Below are 21,490 nucleotides of genomic sequence, written 5' to 3'. Positions count from 1 at the left end.
CCGCGATCCTCAGCGCGGGCTGACAGCGCCTTAACGCGGAGCCCGGCGCTGCCTTAAGCAAAGGCGGGGCTGCGGCTGAGGGGACGGAGCGAGGCCGCCCCGCGCTCCTCACTTTGGCGCCAACTGCTCGGGGCTGAGGGGCGGGTTTGTGGACGTCGCGGTTGCGGGACGTGCGCTGCGTCCCCTCCTATTGGCTGCCGCCTCTGTAAGCTCCGCCCCCTCGGCGCCTGGCCTGCAGGACCGGCGGCGGCGGCGGCGGCGGCGGCCTGTGGGGCGTCGCGGGTTGGTGCTGACCGGTGGGTTCGCTTTTCCTTTCCTGTTTTCTCTCCTTCCCCTTCAGTGCTGTGGGGTATCGCTCTGTTCCTTCACGTTCACCCTAATTTCGGCCGGCTGGGGCTGCTCTTCCTTTCCCGAACGCATGCTCCCCGAGGCCCTCCCCACCCCGAGACGGGGCTCGGGCGGGCGGGAGGCGGTGAGAGGCCGAAAGGCTGCGGCTGCTCCCGGCGGCAGGGATGGGGCCTGCCCTGCTGGGCCGTGCTGCTGCCATGGGGTGCCCGAACCCTGTGAGAGGGCTTCAGGTGATAGAACTAGAGGGAATGGTTTTAAGCTGCGCCAGGGGAGATTCAGGCTGGACATTAGGAAGTATTTCTTCTCAGAAAGGGTAGTCAGGCATTGGGATGCACTGCCCAGGGAGGTGGTGGAGTCACCGACCATGAGAGTGTTCAAGAAACGCTTGGATGTGGTGCTGAGGAATATGATTTAGCCGGGAAGTATTGGTAATGGTTGGACTAGATGATCTTCTAGGTCTTTTCCAACCTTGATAATTCTGATTCAGAGCACAGGTGGAAGGCACGGAGCTGCCCCTTAGTTTGGTTTGTGCGTGCTGGGCAGCAGGAGGGAAGTCTGAGTTACACAGTGGTGTGACTGGCTGGGGAAGGAATACGGTCAGACCTGTTAGCAGGGCCTGGCGCTCATTCTCATGACGAAGTTTCTTTGTAGGATGTTTATGTAAGAATGAAGATAGTGCTGAAGGCCTCACTCTGAAAATCAGAATGGTTCTTTATGGGATGGGTAACTTCTTGTTTTCACTCCTGATGAAAATCTAAGCATGTTACCTTGATGTAAGAGTTTTGACAGTTTGTTTTTGTCTTTTGTTAAAGATCAGGTGGCTCAGGTGTAAATGAAGTTCTTCCACGTGCTTCTGCTTTACAGTGATGTTCCTAAACTGTTGGTTAATCTCTTCTCTTTTTGTTTGTAGATGGGGAAGCTGTAGGGAGTTTGTATCATGGCAGCAGATGAGGATGGACTGGGACTGTTTGATACCCGCTGTGCTGGTAAGATGAGTTTTCACCATGTTCTGTTTGGCAATGAAATAACACAAGGAGCATTACAAAAGTCCATAGGTCTGAAAGGTACTTGATAAAAACAAAACAGAAATAATGTAAATTGGGACAGATGCTGGTAAGCTGTAGTTGTATGGCGTGAAACAGTCTCGGTGTGAGCCATATCACATCAGTAACATTGCATTTCCACCCTAACGTTTGGATTTCTGTGTTGTGAGAGGGTGTCTGTAACAGGCCTCTCACCTCTTCGTTACAGCATGTGATTTAACCTCCATCATCTTTCTCTGTATTTGGGCAAGTTGAGAGGTTCGGTCCTCTGTTTTTTGTTCTTGAAGACAAATGCCTTGCCTTCAGATCCAGTATAAACATTCAAGGTGCTCCAACTTCATGCCCAGCTCAGCAGTTTGTTGATCTGATGCATTTGAGAAATTCCCGGCCTCAGAAGATTGGTTGGTATTTTTCTTAAAAGTAATAATACTTCCTGCAGTTTTTGATTCTAAATTGTACTTATAGCCATAGATTTGCTTTATGTGCAGGTCTTGTGAGATTTAGGAATTGATCACAGAACTTTATTTGCTCCCAGATGGCTAGAGACTGTTTCTCCATAGAAACTACTTCTACTACTGTTCTGTAGTGCCCTGGGATCATGGCTATATGTAGAAAGCTAGAAGCTGAAGTTCATAAAAGGCTTATTTTGTTGCCGTTTTTTTTTCTTCTTACTTTAGTTGAAGCATCCCCCTTTAAGGAAGGTGATGAGAGCTCAGTGGATATTTATGATGGTTTGGACAATGGCTTGACAGTTCCTGGTAGGTTGAATGAATCTTGTTAATTGGGGTGAAGCATCATAGTCTGTGGCTTTTTTGGCTGGTTTCAAGTAAGACAACATTTAGCATAAAATTTACATTTAGCTGGGCTGACATGTGCTTCAGTGACCTACTTACTTAAATTCAAGGCATACACATTATACACTGTGTAAACACAGCTAAGAATTCATGAGTATGTTACCTAAGTGATTATAGTATAGTTTTCATTTAGTGTTGGTTATGTTAAGAGTCTTGTGTATGAAAGGGTGCCGAAAAGCTTCAGCTCTTCTGTCTGTGCCTCGCTATTAGACGTTTTGCCTTGGAAAACACACCTTCCTTTTATGTTTCTTAAATAGTTTCAGGACCAGAACCAACAGTCACTGATAACTAAATCACCAATGAGAACTCCAAAACATAGTTTGTGTGATACAATGCTTTCAGTAGGTCCTTTTAATCTTTAATGTTCAAAGAAATTTCACATGCTAACATAAGTTATTTTCCTCTTTTAACTTCTTTTAAGGTAAGAAAGAAACAAAATTTCAGTATGTTCCTTTTTTTTTGGATTTTTGTAGGGCAGTTTAATGAAATGCAGTTTCTAGTATTTAAACAAGTGTTTCTCAGTTGTCCTTAACATCTGTGAATGCACTGAATGTTTATGGAAGGACTATACTGCATCCTATGGATGCAAAACATTTATACATCTTTTTCTTTCCATTTTATATTTGTTACCACACTTAAGAGTATTCTCTTAGATCCTATTTCAGATACTGAGATACACTGTTGTAGAAATGATCCAAGTAGTAATAAGATAAAGCAATGCAGGCATGACATACATCACCAATGATTTGATATAGTCTAGATCTGAAGGATCTCCTTTTAATTTGAAAGGGAGATTGTTGCGACCTTTGTTACATGCAAGCAAGGTGTTATTCACGCATCTTCTTGCATTGTGCTAATACTCTTTGTGTTACAGTATTGTCCAAAGGGTTGAAGCAGTTTTGATAGCTGACTTCATTTGTTTGAGTGCAAATTAATTTCAGGCCAATGCAAATTGTATTTCAGAGGTGTCATGAATCTGTTCCTGTCAGTAACGTGTATTTGGTAAACAGAGTGCACAGGCTGAATGAAGAAAGAGCACTGTTAGCTAAATAATGTGGGTGTGGTTTTTATTTTTCTATTTATTTCTTTGGAACTACAGCATGGGAGTTAATCTTTGTGAGGGAACATAAAGCAGTTCAGGACATTTTCACTTTCACATTCAGCACAAGAAGCGTTATATTCAACCTCATACCAAGTCTATAATAGCTTGTTTCCTCTTCCCATCTCATTCTGATCAGCAGATCTATGTTTCTGAGTTTGTATTCTGAGAATTCCTTTTAATGTTAATTGATTTTCAACTGCAAATATTCAACAGACAAGTCTGATCAAATCTGAATTAACTGTAGCGTGCACATATTTATTCTAGTTTTCTACTAGCTAGCAGTACTGGAATTCTGGAACCGTAGATCACTGCTTAGAACTGTTGCTTTGTAATTTAGAAAGCTTTATTGTAGTTAGCCCTCCTTTGACTTCAAACAACTTAGTCACAAAACACACCCACCTCTGTTCTTAGGGGTTTTTTATAATTTCTCTATAACAGTGTTTTTAAGTTGAATTTCAGATTTCATCGTTATATTGTCTGTTGATGTATATTGGATCATGTTTTTCCAGTAAAGCCTAATACAAATGTTATAGTCCAAAGTGGGGATTTCTTCAGATAAGGTCATAATCTTCTCTATGATACAATGCAATCTACATAAAAAATGTGTTTTTCCTTTATGTGATGTATTTTTCTTTCTACAGACAACTCTGCTCCAAATTCAACACCAGCTGGCAACAGTTTAAACTTGTTTGATGAGATCTTAATTGAAGAAGGAACTGCAAAGGAAGCATCTTACAATGAGGTGTGAATTAATGTAACAAAAATATGAATTTTTGTTATCTTGCAAGAAAGGTTTGCCAGTGTGCTCGCGTTATTGGGAAGATAGGAAAAACACTTTTAAATAAAGGAATCACAGAATCATCAAGGTTGGAAAAAAACTACAAGATCATCCAGTCCAAACATCCACCCATCACCAATAGTTCTCACTAAACCATGTTCCTCAACACAGTGTCCAAATGTTCCATGAACACCACCAGGGTTGGTGACTCCACCACTTCCCCAAGCCCTGGGCAGCCCATTAATAAAATCATGTGTTTGTTTATAAGCTGCTAGTCATCAAGTTTAGCAGAATCAGTAAATTTTTTACTCTAGCTATGGGATAGGCTGTTCTCATTTAACATCCTTTTGCATACAGTTGTATCAGTACTTTCTTGTTAAATATCTGTTCAACGCTCTGTGCAATGGTTGTCTTGACATTTCTTGTACGAACTTTTACTTAGCTGATGCAGGTAGAGTGTGAATTGATCTCATATGTCCCTGAGACTAAAGGCAATTATGCATAAGGTAACTGCTTATAGTAAATCAGGAGAAGACTTACTCATGTAACATTACATATCCAAGTTCATAAAATGCAGTCTTAAGCATAATCCCAAGATTCAGAGTAAAGACATCCACAGCTAAAATACACTGGAGAAGAAGCAGGAACAAAACATCCAGTAGTCTGCTAAATGATGAAAATGTCAATTTGTACATTTGAGACCAATTCACTGTCAGAAACAATAAATAAGGAAGTAAGTATCTAAATTTTAAAGAAAAGCTCATACCACATATATATTTAATTTTGTGATCTCAACAACAACAGGACTTTTGCAGTCTATGTCTTTCAGTCTAAGTTTGGTTTTAGTTAACTTTCTATCATGATTATGAATTAACTTAATTATTTTGTATTATGTAAAATCTGATAAAGTTTCTATCTGTAAGGCTCCTGAGAGCTGCTAGCTTTACACAATCTTGTCTTTACTTTCACAATTGTATGGCTTCCTGTTCCAGTCTGGCATGTGACAGTTGGACAAGCACACATAGATTTCCTGTTGGTGGGTTGGACTTGATGATCTCTCGAGGTCTTTTCCAATCCCTGCAATTCTGTGATTCCTCTTATGTGAGTGCCAGTGATGTTTTATTGAATTTTATGCCTGTTGGAGTGTATTGAAGCTTTTTGTTTTAATATTGGTATTAGAGTTGTAGTTTTGGAAAAGCAGAGCTTTGAAATATGAATTGTGATGTTAACAAACTAATAATCTAGAAGAGTAACTTTTTGTGTAATTTAAGCCCACTTCTGTACTGAGAATTCTTCTCTTTCACAGTTGCAGGCAGAATATGGAAAATGTCAACAGCAAATTAAAGAGCTGATGAAGAAACTGAAGGAAATACAGGCACAGGTACTGTAGATCAAAGGGCAACATTGTCAAGATTTATGTAAAGCAAACTGAATGTTGCATTGAGAGAATTGATTTCATATTCTTTTCATAATTAATTAGGCAGGTGGTTTGTAATGCACATCTGTAAACTGATTAGGACACTGATTAGGACAAAACCAGCAGTCAATTTTGCTTGTTTTACAGTAATATGTACTGTAACATTTGAATTACTTTAAAAGTTGTCTTCTATCTCTGATTAAAAAGTAAACGTCAAATAAATACTTAATGAAGAAAGTTCTTTGGTTCATTAAAATATATCTGTAGTGCAGTAGGGAGGTTGCAAAGTGCCCAAGCTGTCAGAACTGGAAGAAGATAGCTGTACTGAGCAGGTACCATTTTGATAAAGCTGACCTGCTCTTCACATAGGGCTGGTATCTGCGCTGTGCCAACCCATATAGTTATATTATCTTGGGCAATTCTGCATCTTGCTCTACTGTGTGTTGTAGATAAGTCAAAAAGATTCTAAAGCTTTGAATTGTGAGCAGTTTCTGCTCTGTGACACTTCTGAATTGTTTTCTGCAAAATTTGTCTGTTCTTTAGAGCAGGCTTTGCTGATAACAGTGATTAAAAGGGGCTGTATCTAGAATTGTCAAATAAGATTCTAGAATGTTCCATCTAAAAATGCTAGAATGATAGGGCACCCAGAATTGTATTAGATATCTTCTGTCTTTCTCTGAAACAGCTTAAAGCTGCATTCAGTGTGGTGACTGTGCAAGCAACAGGTAGAGTGAAAGAATGAAGCAAAAAGGAGTATTGCAGTCTTTTAGCTCTGTGATTTCCTATTCACTTGCTTGGGTTTTGTGGTATTTTTTTTGGGTTTTTTTTTTTTGCACATTTCAGTTTTAATAAGTTGTCTGCTTAACTACATTGCAAGTAATTACCAAGCACAAAAACAGAAATGTGAGTGATGTTTTGTTGTTACTGTTTCTTAATAATTAAAAATAATAATAACACCCTTATGTGGGTCTCAGCAATTCTGACTTCTCCAAAACATTTTTTTGTGTGTGTTCTACTGTCAGTTTACACGTAAGATAGGATTTTATTATTTATTTATTTTAATGATTGTCCTGTGGTATGCCTTGATGCATGTTTGACTTTCCAGGCTAATTCTCATTTACTCTCTTTCTTCCTACTCCTTTCGCTATTTTAAAAACAGAATATAATTCTACAGAATGAAAACCAGGCTCTTAAAAAAAATATTTCAGCACTTATCAAAACAGCAAGAGTGGAAATTAACCGTAAGGATGAAGAAATCAGTAAGCTCCATCAAAGGTACAGCTAGACAGTGGAACTTCGTGTTTCGTGACTGATCTTGTTTATGTACTTGTTACAAACGTTTTATGTATTTTAAATGAAGTAATTATGAAGTAAGTAATCTGGTAGCTTTGTACTATTACAGTCTGAGGAAATAGGTATGGTTTTTTATGTTTGTTTTTTTCCTGGGTAAACTCTTTGGTTTGTAATTTAGAGGTCAAGATACAAAGGGTGACCTCTTCTCTTTGTTTTGTGTAGTCACCCATTCCATCTGGGTTTTCTTACCACCTAGCATGTTTAAATGCAGATGTTTTGTATGTTACAGCTTTGAAACTACTGTGTTTTACAGTCACAGACAGATGAATTCCTTTAAATATTTCAAGTAGTAAATGAACATAAATAAAGGAGACTATTTGTTTTCATGGCAAGATGTGAAAACAGTCTCTCCAGTGGTGGAAGATAGTAGTTAGAAGGTTTTTGTTAATTTCTACTAGACCTAACACAAGAAAGATTTTCAGATACTTCAGTATTGATGACAAGGTTTTTTTTGGATTGCTTGAATCAAGTTAGTAGTCCAAGGTTCAGGACTTGTGCCTTAATATAGGGTGACCTGCTTGTCAGTTACGCAGTGTCAGCCACATCAGTGATCTGTTACGTTTCAGTTTGACCTTTGGATTTTTCTTACATCAAAAGGTGTCATAAATAAATTGAATCATGTGATCCAACTTGCTAGAGACTATATGCTTATCAACTCTGCAGTGTTTTCTAAATCAAGAAAATTATGAGAGATTATCAGATTGAGATCAAGAGGTTTTAACATGTAATTCATTCAGTTATTGGCTTTGATACAATAAATCACTTTCAAACTTTTGAGTGTAGTAGTCTGTGTTCTAAGCTTTTTTTAAAAAAAATATATTCTTGCTTTGAATATTCATCTTCACTAAAGTGCTTTCAAATTCAATTGCAGTAACTCCTGACAGTGATAAAAATTGATAAAGTAAATATTTGTTCTAGCTATTTTAGAGGTAACCATTATGAAAAATCATGAGAAGGTGGCATGCTAAGGTATGAGAAATATGCCTTGCCTGATATATGATCTATAATAAATTATTTCACCTTAAGTTTCCTGTCTGTTTGTGAAGAGTGCTTTGAGGGAAATAATTAGTGGTTAGTTTTAAAAAAAAAAACAAAGAAACTTGTATACTTAAACTTGCTACACGTGAATCTGGATGTAATGGCAAGATCTTGACAGTATAGTTTAAAATGAAGCAGAAATGTAGGAATGGCTTTCTTTATATTAAGTTTGGAAAATATGTATGCAATATATATATTTTACTGTATGCTAAGGATAAAGTAGTAGTTCAATAACTTCATACGCTGGAGGAAAGGTTGACAAATTTGTAGAAAGAGATGGATTCATTATAATTTGACTTTAGTTATTTTTAAATAAATTACAATACTAACATGAGTTTTGCTTTTTTTTTTCTCTGCATACATAGGCTGTCAGAATTTCCCAGTCATCGAAGCTTCACCAGGGCAAATCTTCCTGGATCAGCTAATGGGAGGTGCTCTGAGATGTGTAATACAAAAGATTACAAATTCAGATCTTCTGACTTAGGCGACAGTATAAAGACGGATCATAGAATGAAAAATGACTGTTCAAAGGATACGTATCACAGTTATTCATCTCACAGTGTGGAGAATGGAAAGTCTAGCTCTGATAAAAGAAACACTCCGTATGTACTGAGATACCCTCCTGAAGAGCTCTGCAGCGATGGTACTCATATATGTCCACCAAACCATGACCATAGTTCCAGCAAGGATAACAAAAAGGAAAAAAATGAAACAAAAAGTGATGAACAGTACGGTAGGGGAAATGTCAACAAATACAAAAGAGAAGTACAAAGCACTGGCATCAGTGGTATTTGTAATAATACCGATAATGAAGAAAAGAATTCAGATCCTCATCAGAAGCTGAAAGCTCACTCAGAAAAGACCAATAAAAATGAGTTGCAGCAAAAAAATCAGAGCACTAAGGTAAAATGCAGCCCATCCACAGAAAGAAAAGTGGAAAAGAGTGTTTCTTCCTGGGATAAACAAACTACTGGTAAAGAGAGATGTCAAGCAAGAGGAGAATTGTATGCAGGCGAGAGATTGCTGAATGTAATGAAGAAAGACACTAAAATGCATGATAAAGATGAAAAAAACTCTAGCCAAAAAATTAAACCAAATGAAAAATTACAGGAGCAATCAAGGAGGTCTGGTAGAGGGAACAGTCCACACTCAAAGAACGAACATTCAAAGAGTCTTCATGAATCACGTAAATGCCGTGTGGAGGAATCCAGAACAGGAAGAGACATTGATTGCAAGAGAGACAGAGGAGCAAGTGATCATAGTTCTCGAGAAGGAAAGTCTTCACCTTCTAATTCTAGCAGCAGAGAGCATAAATATGCACGCTTTAAGGAAAACAGTAGTAGATATGAGTGGGAAACAGCACATTCCAAATCAGAGAAGCACAGAACTGAAGAAAAAAGGAAAAGAGAAAGAGAAAATCAGGATGAAAGCAGACATTCTAGAAGTGAAAGAAAAGTTGCAAAAGATGTTTGTCACTCATCTGCAAAAAAATTTAAGAGAGAAACAGATACAAGAAGTGAGAGAAACAAGTCCTATAAATCAGAAGAAACACCCAGAGTTACAGATTGTTTAAAAGACAATAAGTTTCCACAAACTAAAAATCACTCTGTGATGAAAAGCAAAGACTTGAAACTCAGCTTTATGGAAAAGCTGAATTTAACTCTTTCTCCTGCAAAAAAGCAATGTCTTTCGCCAGCTGGTGGACTTAAAGCACCTTCCCAAGAGGCTACAGATGAGGGAACTACAGAGCTTACTCTGCATGCAAATGTGGTAGATGCTGCCTGCCCTGTTAATTGTGGTGCTGCAGAGCAAATGAATTTAACACTAGAAGTTCCGGATACTGCAACTAAAATTAGTGTGGATCCAACACTTCCTGTTTCCATCAGTTCTGAAAATGAAGCCTTGATAGTTACAGCAGCAGATCCAGCACAGTCTGAAGCACTGTCAGTAGTGACAACGTGTGAAGTGAGCTCAGAAGCCTTACAGGAGCCAGTAGTGGGCCACGTACAATCCCAAGCCTTGCCGGGAGCAGCAGAGGTATTGATTCCTGATGAGATGCCAGCTGAAACTTTGTCAGCAGCAGCAGCAGAGGCCTGTGATCTAGTTGAATTAGAAGCCTCAGCAGTGTCTGTGACAGATCTCAATCACCCTGAAGCTTCCTCTCAGGAGGTGGAAGGAAACATGACACAATATGAAAACTTGCCTGTGACAGTATGTGTGATGCATGGTGATAATGTGCCAGCAGCAGAAATGGGACAATCTAAACTGGACAGTGAAGGTGTGGCAACCCTTCCTGAGTCAGCAGTGGAGAAGGTAGAAGGAGATGAAATGTGGCTAGCTGCTGACACAAAAAACTCTTCAGCCCACCAGGACTCTCAAAACCTTGACTTATGTAACCTGGAAGCCAGAAGTTCTGGTGACTTGGAATTGTGTAATGCTGCGGATGATGCTAATGAAACAAAACAAGAATCTCCAGTGGAAGTAGTGAAGGATGGTGATCATTTGCCTGTAGAAAATCTTGAACCTCCTGTTGAGGAAAAAGCAGTCTGTGGAATTAGTTTGACGGCGTCTCAGTCACCTGACAGAACTGTATTAAATAATACAGATGTACCATTAGTCGACCAGAATGCTTGTGATGTGGAGCCGGACTTAACTGATATTGGTACAACTCCATCTTCATCTATAAACAGTGAAATGTATCCTAGAACTAAAGAGAGAGAACCTAACCCATTACCTGTTGATGATGACAGTTCAATACTGAGCATTGATCTCAATCACTTGAGGCATATTCCAAAGGCCATCAGCCCACTGAACAGTCCAATACGCCCTTTGGCAAAAGCACTGAAGGTGGAAAGTCCCTGCAAAGGTCTTGTGAAGAGTTATAACAAAGGTATTCATATGTTCTAATTTGTTTAGGAAATAGAGGTACCAAAGATACATTCCTGGAAAGCAGAAATTACTTTCTTTTAACTGCTTTCTCAAAAAAACAGATTGTTTCTTTAGCTGTGTAAGTCACAGCAGTCCTTTTGTTTGTCACAGAACTGTTCAGTGTTCAGTGCCAAAGTCAAGATTGTAGCTGATTGAACTGCAGTGCTTAAAACTCAATAGCTGAAATAAGAGTTTATATGCAAATGTCTAAAATGCATGTGTATAGATATATCCTTACCTGTTGTTACTTCTGACTGCATATTAGATCTTTCTGGAATTTTAGAGGCAGGAATGTATGCATTTATTTCTCTGAACGCTGCAGAGAGTACCTAAGACTTGGTTTTTAGGAATGTCAGCCAAGAAAAAAATCTCTGTTTGGATAAATTTTACTGTAAATTTTTAGGTGTGTTTTACCATTGTAAGTCAGTCAGTGAGGGGAAAAAAAAAACAACAAAGTAGAACATATCATAGAACACCAGAATATACCAATAATCAAAAGCTGGCTCCTAAGCAGGATGTCAAGGAGATAAAATGTGGTGACAGCACTCAAAGGAAGAGAAAATAGGCAACCCAAAGTTTAAATATTTTCCTTGGCTAATTTTTAAAACTTCTTGTAATGTCTTGCTGCATCTAATAGTTTTTTTGGAAGTTTTGACTTCTTTCTAGAATAGAAATGAGATAGTAGCAGTGAAGTTCTTTTTCGGGTGTTTCAAGTCATAGTGTTTGTTTGGTTTGGAGATTGTTTTGCATATGTTAGTGTGGTTTACTCTCAGATTCTGTATCTTGTATTTGAGAAAGCTACTCTTTCACATGCAAATTCCTTTAGTGGTCTACATTTTATTCTTACAGTGGTTTGTATTCTTTGAACTGCCTGGAGGTACATGGGGGCAGAGCAGATTAATATGAAATAAGTGTTCTTCTCTGGTTTAACTATAAGAATCATTCCTGTCCAGAGCTTACAGCCATATTGCAAAGCAGTGCCTTTCATCTCTGCAGTTAAATGCCTAATTGTCTTTGTGATCTAACTAGTGACACACCTGCCAAATGTTTTACACGTGTTAAATTGATGGGAGGTCATGGCTTCTCTTGGCCCTGAATTTCAATACTCCCATCTCTGCTGTTCTACAGGATATATGTTAATACTGTATTTTGACTGCTTTCATTTTGTACTAATAGCTTGTCAAAATACCAATTTGATTACTTTGAGAACACGTTGATCCTTGTAAAACTGAAATGGAGGCAGTAAAGAAATATTGTTTTCCAACCTTAGAGTCTGTGTAAACATTTTCAAATACTGCTTGAAAACAGTAATTTAAAGTTTATTTTATAATGAGATGGTGTTCAGAAACAGTCATATATCAAATAAAAAGTTTTTAGAGGTCATTAAGCAGTCTAATCTATGTGAGATTGAACATGAGAGTTTTATTAACTAGTGTCCAGCAAGCCTATAACTAACTGCAAATCTCATTAATCAATACATACACATTTGAGTGGATTCTTTTAATACACTGGAAATTAGCTTGCATTGTAGCTAATTGTAATTACTTATTGTCCTTAATTAAATAGTGTTTGTGTTGAATTTTAAGTAATTATTAAATTCTTTAGTCTCTAAAAAATTTAAAACATTTAATGAACTTAATTGTGAGAGAGCCTTTCCTTTCACGTACTCCTTATTTTTATCATTCAGGAACCTGAAATTGAGGTTTTTCTCAACATCTCTTAAAAAAACAACAACTTTTTATCCTATTGTGTTTCTTTATGATCCTGGTAATCTTAAATGGATCAATAATTAATTACCACATATATAGTGGCTAGTGTAATGGGCCTCTCTTTGTTCAGTAACTTAGTGTATTGATAGAACTGAAGAGTTGAAGTAGCTCCTTCTTGTCTGTAAAGTTAGTTGAATGTGGATATCAGTAGGGCATTTTGCTCCTTTTCTTTTCGTAATAACATCATTACAAAGTAATCAACTATTATATGCAAATATCAATTCATAATGGTGTCAGAGTTAAAATTCAGCTTCTGTGGTATTCAAAAAAGTTGTTAAAGTGAGTGGAAAAGTTCAAAGCTACTGGAAACTTGGTGATTTTTCTCTTTTCAATGGGTATGTTTGTAGGAAAGATCATGCATCTTTGATGAAATGTTGAGTCCTTATTGGCACTTTGAAGCTCAGGTATATCCCATTCTGCTGAATGAGGACTGCCCAGACTTTCCATAGCTCAAACTTCTTGAATTGTCATCGACAGTTTGAAACAGTCCTGAACTGTCACTTTGCAGAATAGAATTCTCCATGTTTTTCTAAAAGTATCTGCTTATAATTATATTCTTGATGATGATTATCAAACTCTTTTCTTTTTATAGATTTAATTCCTGAAGGTACAGTTGTCGTCTGTCCGTCAAAGAACTTGTCAAAGGAGGTAAATAAAGAAAATCAGAAGCCTCTTAGCCTTTCTGATGCACGCTTAGAGATCGAGTCCCAGCTGAGCATCTCTTCAGATGAAATAGAAGAAGGAGAAATCATAAGTAGTGATGAAGATGAGGAAAAATCTAAATCAGAAGGACGCTCTGAAAATCCAAAGAAGTCGAGACCAAAACCTTCTCCTGAAACACGGAATTTGACCAGCAGTCCACAAAATCAAAAGAACAAAACTATACATTGCAATGAGGATAATGGAAAAAATGTTTCTGTAAAAGTAAATACGAAGAACAGAGAGAGACATAAAAATCAGACTTTCAGTTCTTCAAAGGAAATGAAGAAAAATAAAACTGTGAGCATTACTTGTCTTGAAAAAATAGTTCAGGTTATAGTTGAACCTTCAAATGTACAAGAAATCATGCAAATGCTCAGAGCTATACGAAAACAGATGAGGAAAAGTTATATGAAATTCAAGGTACACTTCCCTGTTCAGCATTTTCACAGAATTATTGAATCGGCTATCATAAATTTTACATCTTTAATAAAACATCTGAACTTTTCCAAAATGTCTACATCAGGTGAGACATTAAAATTGAATATATGTGATATTATGGAGTCCAAACTGAAGCAAGTTAAAAAGAATGCGATAGTGGACCGTCTTTTTGAACAACAAGTACTAGATATGAAAAAACGGTTATGGAAATTTGTAGATGAACAGCTTGACTACTTATTTGAGAAGGTGAAGAGAATTATAGTAAAACAATGTGATGTGATAAAGCTGGGAAATGAGAGTGAAGAAGGGAAGCTTGAAAGAACAGGAAAACAAAACCACAAAATCAGTCCTAAAAATGATGTGCAGACATCTAGAAAAAAGTCTCTGAAAGTCAGATCTCAAAAACCTCAAGAATATATTCTTTCTAAGCAGTCTGTGGATTATCAAAGGCCTAAGTGTCACCACGAGAAAAATAAAACAGATGCACCAAAAGCTGCTTTCACCAAATGTCTCAACTCCATTGATAACACAAGGAATTCCCAAAACAAAGTGCAGCCCACTAAGGAGAATAACTTGCAATATGCTGTCACTCCATTGAAGGGTGTAAAACCTGAAAAAGAAGGATTCCAGCAATTCAGAGATGCTAACAAGTCTGATCTTAGTTATGACCTCCTCACAGAACAACAAGCATCCACTCTTACGTTTAATCTTGTAAGTGATGCTCAAATGGGTGAAATTTTCAAAAGCTTGTTGCAAGGTTCTGATCTCTTGGAAAAAAATGGTAGCAACATTGACAGACATGATTGGGAGTTCAGAACACCAGAAAAACAGTTTTCAGATAATCATAAATGCAAAACTAACACTTCTGAATTAGTGCAAAGAATTGCTCCGAAGGAGGTTCATGTAGAATCTCGATCCATAGAGGATATTAGCTGGGCTGTTGTTTCACCTATACGAGCTCCTTCCTTAACTTCTAGGCTTCAAATGTCTGTTGATCCAGATGTACTAGATGAAAGCTGTATGTTTGAAGTTCCTACGAGTGCAACTTCATGCAGAGAAGATGAATACAGTTTACAAAAGAGTAAATCATTTGTTTCTTCTATCCTCCTTGAAGATTTGGCTGTTTCCTTAACTATTCCATCACCTTTGAAATCAGATGCTCATCTCAGCTTCCTAAAATCTGAGAATAATCCTAGCTCAACTCCTGAGTGTGTTCTAAGTGCGCATTACAGTGAGGATGCTCTTCTCGAAGGGGAAGATGCCACTGAACAAAACATTCATTTGGCTTTAGAATCTGATAACTCTAGCAGCAGATCAAGTTGTTCTTCCTCGTGGACAAGTCGCCCTGTTATTCCTGGTTTTCAGTGTCGCTCCAGCCTGCCAATGCAAGCAGTAATCATGGAGAAATCCAATGATCATTTCATTGTAAAGATTAGGCGAGCCATGCCGTCTATTACCCCAGCATCTGATCAGACAGCTCTACTGAAGGAGGCACGGGCATCTTCAACTAAGAATGAAAAAGAAGAAATGAGAAATGGTGGAAAAGGAAGGGACAGGCGGAGCGCTATAGCACCTACTTTGCAGGAAGCTGTCAAACCCGATCTGCTTAAGATGGATCAGTTACCTTATGTCAGCATTAGAAAAGAGCAGAATCCTGCCTTACCTCATCCTTTGAAAGAGTCTCAAAGTAGTGCTGGAAAAGAAGAAACTACCATCTTGCTTGGGCCTCATAAAAAGCCTTCAGGTGTGCATACCTGTGACACTGAAAGCCTAGGTGAAGACTCTGAGCAACCTCAGACACACAAATTGGAAGTATCTGAAAACACAGATGGAACAAGTGTTGGATCCCAAGCTTCTTTTCCTGTTGGTTGCAGTGTAGCGTCAGACTTAACGGATGAAAGTGTTAAAAAATCTTTGTGTTTTGCAGTGGAATCTGCTGCAAATAAGAGGAGTCAGCAAGTTTCTACAGGAAACTCAGAAATCAGGGGTAAAAAAGAAATGGAAAAGTGCTCCGATGCATTCATAGACTTAACAGAAGACCTTTCCAATGAGACAATAGCAGGTGAATGTAATCTTGAAGAAAAATCCACTTCGGATACTGATGGAGGTTGCCAAATAAGCATAGATGACAAAACTAGTAAAAAACGGAAAAAGGGGACTGTTGAAGAGAATTCCAACTTGAAAAGACAACGAAAAGAAGCTGAATCAGCAGATGAAGGCAGCAGTGGAAGTGATGTAAAATCTGAAGGGATAAATTCAGGACAGAAACAGTGTCACAGCAAGAATAATGTGCTACATCAAAGCAAAGACTCTTCTCCTTTGCCTTCAGGTGCATCATCACCTGGTCTGTATGCCAAAAACATCATTAAAAAAAAAGGAGAAGTAGTAGTTTCCTGGACAAGGTAATAATTTCTGATTTCATCTGTTCCTTTGTTTTGTATTTTAATCTAGGTGATATGCTGGAAAGTGGGGAGAAGGATATTTAGGTGGTACAACATAGTACTTTGTACATACTTCATAGTAGTATAGGAGCTTCCTTCTGTCTGTGCCAGATGACTTTGTGAATATTATTTCCTTACAGTACCACTGAAAGATACAAAAGTCCATTTTATTCTTTTTCTTAGGAATTCTCCAGCAGAAACCAAATTTCAGAAATTAGCTTATTTCCTGAAATTCTGTTAGCAGCCTTTGGAAGAGAACAGCTTTTTGTTATTTTTTTGGGGGGTAGGTTAAGTCAGATTTGCCTTAAAGAGTAATGCTTCCATACATTGTAACTGATTATTTCACTTACCTATATTTTGGTGGCCTGGGTATTTTTTTATTTGTATTTAAAGCTTATGAGTAAATGTAACAAAGCCTGCTTTATTGCGCTACGGGTTTTGGTGCCACTGCCCATTTCCTTGCTGATCCAAAAATTAACACCCAACCTCTGCAAGGATGGAAGTCTCTGTTTCTACAAGGTCTGGAAGCATTGGTAACTGGATAAAAGAGAAAGGACAAAGATTTCCCCCCACCAAAGGCACAAGAGCAAACTGTTCTGCTTGGGAATCTGTACTCCTCCATCTACAAAAATGTACTTGTCAATTGTTCAGCCCACGCATTGTTTGGAAATGCATGCTGTATATGCTAGTTACAACCCAGCTAATAGCATGCGTGTGACAAATGAGGTGGCTGTATAAGGTGAATATAGGTGCAAAGTCATTGTGTGGGAACATAAAAGAAATCTTTGAGAAGCTGTTTAGCAGATTTTCATGTTCTTGCTACAGCTTTGTAAAATCGGTGCTTTATGTAGAGGCTCCTAAAACATTCAGGACATAGTTTTCTGAACTAAAGTTCAGATACAAAAGAGTTTTGATGTAGGACTTTTAAAAGAAATAACTCCTTCAGTGGAGGGGGTGGGGGAGGAAACTGTGAAAGCTACTGGGACTTTTTTTTAGCATGCAAAACAATGAAATAGGATAATATTGTTTAAAAGGTTCCTTATGGGTATGATCAGGCCTGCTGTGTCTCAGTCTTTGTCCATCTTTGAACTATGCCTAAAAAAAAATAAATTAAGAAAATATATATTTGAAATATTTAAATAAGGAATTAATATGGTGGGTTTTTATTCTGTGGGATGAAGGAAATTAAATGCAGTTTATTGAATTATTGTAATCAGAGATTCATGGTGCCTGTGATGTAGTGATGTAGTGTCTGCATACACTTTACAAATATCTAAACAAGTTAACAGAAGAAACTGCGTTTCAGTGACATGTTTATGAATAGTCTTCAGGTCCTCTTCTTCCTCATTTGAATTGCAGATACGCTCTTAGTGTGTTTGCTATATTAGGCAACTTATGGAAGTTGGATATATCTCTGTTTAATCTCTGAACTTCAGTAGGCCTTTGTTAACACTCGTTGCCTAGCCATGCATACTGAGGAAAATCTGCCTCAAACTATCGGTCTCCTTGGAACTTAGGAGATGCTTTCAATTGAAGTTTTAAGTTTTTGCTTTAGAAGCATAGAAATATTTTCAATTATTTTGGTTTGGGGCTGACTCTTATAGTAATCTTGCTGTTCCTTACAGGATAACATGATCACACTGTTGCTTGTTTGTACTAATTCTGTTATATGTGTCAGAAAAGAGGACAGTCCTCTTAACAGTTAATCACTCCTGTTTGAATTCATGTTTTGTAGTTTGGAAGTACTTACATGTACAGAAATGTATATTTTTATATGTGTGTATGTACAAATCTGGCTTAAAACTTCAAAAATCCATTTTTTGCTATAGAAATGACGACCGAGAAATTTTACTGGAATGTCAGAGAAAAGGACCTTCAAGTAAAACCTTTGTTTCCTTAGCCACTAGGCTGAACAAAAGCCCAAATCAGGTATGTAATAACCATTCTAATACACTGTAACAATAACACCAGTACTTTTATGATTGCCATAGAACTAGACCTAGAGAGATCTTCCGCTAATTAAGAGGGTTGTTTTTTAACTCATGTCTTTTGTTGGGGAGTTCTTGAAAAAAGAATTTCAGATTTTTCCAGTTCTTGCTTTTTAAAAACATATGTTGACAGAATATTATGGTCCTGGGATTAATCACCATCTGTTTGATTGGCACCTTAAAACTGCTGCATTCAGTGCAAATTTCAGTCATAATTGATTTGAAGTCTTTGTTGTTTCCCTGTCAGACCTTCTCATTGGAATGAAGCCCGTGTTAAACTAATAGTGAGCTCTTCTTTAGTATACCTGGAGGCATTTTCATAATCAAAGGTGTAGAAAGATTTCCTTGGAGTACAAATCCATTTAACACAGTGGTGTTCTCAAAATTCTCCCCTTAAAATTTAATGGAAGCAAAAAAGCACAAAATAGTCTTATTCTTTAAAGAAACAAACAGAACTTACAGTGTTGGATCAGTATGTTTGTGTGGAAATCTGTGGCCTTAATAACATGCCTTTTTTGTTTTCCACTAGGTTTCAGAAAGATTCAAGCAGCTTATGAAGCTATTCAAGAAATCCAAGTGCAAGTAACTTACCACCATGCTGCTTTGTAGTTATAGGATTTAACTGTACCAGTAATGGTGGACTGCAACCACTGTATTTGTGTGTTGTGCGTAGGAGGAGGTACCCAAGTCAGCATACTAAATCTGATAAATCTGCTGCACTCTGAAATGTGATGCCAGAGCAACAGAATAATACAGAGGAATCTGGCTGAGAAGGAATGTGCATGTACAAATGGTGCAGTGTCATTTCAAGGGAGTGACATCTCGTGTTGGTTATATGCATTCTTTAAGCAAGGAGGCGAATGCAGTCAAGTGGAAATGGTGGCTCCTGCTTGTCTTGGCTGAAGTACTCTGTATGGTGATGTCAGACTGTGATTTTAAAACATAACAGTTCTTTGGAGTCATGTTAGATAATGCTGAAAAATGATGAACATTCTGTCTTGGTTATGCTGAAATGTGAAAACTGGTACTTTAAGAAGTTAGACTTTTTTGTTTTAGGACAAGCCAAGGTAATGATTACAGTAATTCCAGAAGCTGTTTATCCGCTAATTGAATCCTGGTGGGAAGACGTAGTATCTTCTTCATTATTTTGTCAAGTGCTCATTGGTGTGTTTCAAGGAGAGGAAATTTGGCCCTGAGCATAGGATTTGTCTTCAACTTCAAATGTGCTCTCTAAGCCACTTGATGTCTCCAGTGTTCCAACAGAAAAAGGTGAATTCATTTATTTGAGGATGTCCATCTGTCTCCATTGATAATGGGGAAGGTCTAGACAGTTGGCCTCGACTAGACTCCTAACCTTTTGATTTTTGAAGTCAAGTAAAATGAGGCCCAACTGCTGTGACACAGTGGAGCCAGCCATTAAGTCAGTGACCATTTTTTCCATTTCATCTAAGTTGTGAAATAGTGACAAGTATTCGTTTAACAAGAACGATTGTGCAGTTTAAAACATCTTGCAGTTCGGCTGACATTTAAAATGAGTTCATGCTGAGTTTGTATAGCTGAATATTCTTCTTTCAAGAAAAATGTAAAGAAATTTCTCCAAACCACATCTTGGAAAGATTCTTAAGTAGGTTTCAATTAAGTTAAATTAAATTTATGTTACTTTATACTTACTAACCAGGAGAAGCTTGTCTATTTAGCATGCTTTAACAACAATTGTATGCATTGTTACAAATTGTTTAGTACATCAGAAATTCATGGTGTTTCATCTTAAAGGATTCTGATAACTGCCTCTGGTTTTACTAGTACATACTGAAAATGTGTATCTGTTTTTGTATGTATCTAGATATACATCACTGCTTTACCCCAAATTTCTAAAAAGCTTTGCTTCCTTCCTTTAAGAAGCATTCCTACGAGTTGCACAGGTCACACTTGTATTATAAATTTATTGGTGTTTCATTGCTGTTGATGGTCAGCATTGCTGTCGTCTTCATTTAGTTGGAATGTCTGCTGAGATGAGCTAGACTTCATTTAAGAGCCCCACTTAAACGCACTGCCTCTGAATTTGGACGAAATTGCTTTCTTATAGAATTTAATGAGTACTTTTTGAGTTTCTGGATAATGGTTTTTGGCTCACTTCCTGAGACATAGTAACTAGCAGGACAGACTTTTCAGTCTGTTCAACCATCACATAATTCATCAGTGAAGTTGCCACTGATACCTCTGGAATATTGTAAATGTCACCCATGGAACTGACTGTCGTATTGCCAAACAGTGGATAGTTCTGATTTTAGGCAGCGCTTGGGAGCTCCTAATAGGAATTACTTGTATAGGTTGTAATGCCAGTTCTGGCAGTCTTCCATCTTGTGTGCTTGCTTCTAAAACATTTGCATTTGGTGAGCAAATGTCATCTCCTAAGCTGCGTAGACAAGACCGACTTAAATCACTAAGTTGGGAGATCTGTGTACCTATTCATGGTTGTTCTTCAAAAACATTTGTTCCAATTGTTTACTTACTGAAATTTAGATGTAACTGAATTTGTTCTAAGAAGAGTGCTGCTCTGCAAGCTGACTAACGTTTGTGGACAAATCAGACTCGAGTATTTTTATAACCATATCTTTATAGATCAAAATGTGCACAATTCTGAAGGCACTGAGGAAATCAGCCTCACTACTTATGTGCTTCCTCTCTGTCTCAAAAAAGCAGACAGTATTTTATTATGAAGTCATTTATTCCTTGTTTGTGTGTATTTACTTTCTTATCTGTACAGGTTGGGGTTGACCTTTTGGTTCTGACTTGGATTTCTTTTTTTTGTAAATTATGAAACTTTTTTAATGTTCTGCCTCTTGTAAGTATTTGTACAGATTCCTACGTTGTCATGTAAAGTATCCTGTGTGTGTGTGTATGTATATATATAAATATATGTATAAAAATAGAGCTTTGTTTAGCCAAAGATGATTTTTTTAACTCTATGAAGCCCCGGGTTTATTTTGTATAAACTAGTTTGCTTACTGTAAAAGTAATGTAAAAAATAAAACTGTGAAACCCACACAGTTACGTTCTTGTTGAACTCAAGTTGGCTCAGAGTGTTCTTGTAACATTGTTTGTGACTTAGTTCTTTAATAGGGAATTTGTTGGATGTATGCAAAAATTACGCTCTATAAATCTATAGCCTTATTTGTGAACCTGCAGGCAAACAAAAACCTTTTCCAGAACTGCTGGCTGATGGTGGGGTAACTACAAATGCTGTAAAGTAGCGCTAAAATTGACTTCTGTTAGCTTGTGTAACTGAGT

The 21,490-nt window shown here is 37.6% G+C and overlaps 1 protein-coding gene across 1 annotated transcript; it reads left to right on the top strand.

The window, feature by feature from the left end:
• The first annotated feature begins 229 nt into the window (after positions 1-229).
• CASP8AP2 (caspase 8 associated protein 2) lies at positions 230-21,271 on the top strand. The gene is made up of 10 exons (XM_015858948.3): positions 230-296; positions 1,259-1,334; positions 2,069-2,149; positions 3,989-4,089; positions 5,432-5,506; positions 6,702-6,817; positions 8,299-10,823; positions 13,223-16,172; positions 18,041-18,140; positions 18,729-21,271. The coding sequence occupies exons 2-10, from the start codon at positions 1,286-1,288 to the stop codon at positions 18,783-18,785; spliced, it is 6,054 nt and encodes a 2,017-aa protein (XP_015714434.2). The 5' UTR covers positions 230-296; positions 1,259-1,285; the 3' UTR covers positions 18,786-21,271.
• The last annotated feature ends 219 nt before the right edge of the window (positions 21,272-21,490 follow it).

This window comes from Coturnix japonica, chromosome 3, assembly GCF_054131305.1.
Source record: "Coturnix japonica strain WE chromosome 3, WE-NBRP24, whole genome shotgun sequence".
NCBI lineage: Eukaryota > Metazoa > Chordata > Aves > Galliformes > Phasianidae > Coturnix > Coturnix japonica.
The sequence above is the reverse complement of the archived record's forward strand: the minus strand, read 5'-3'. Positions and strand labels throughout refer to the sequence as shown.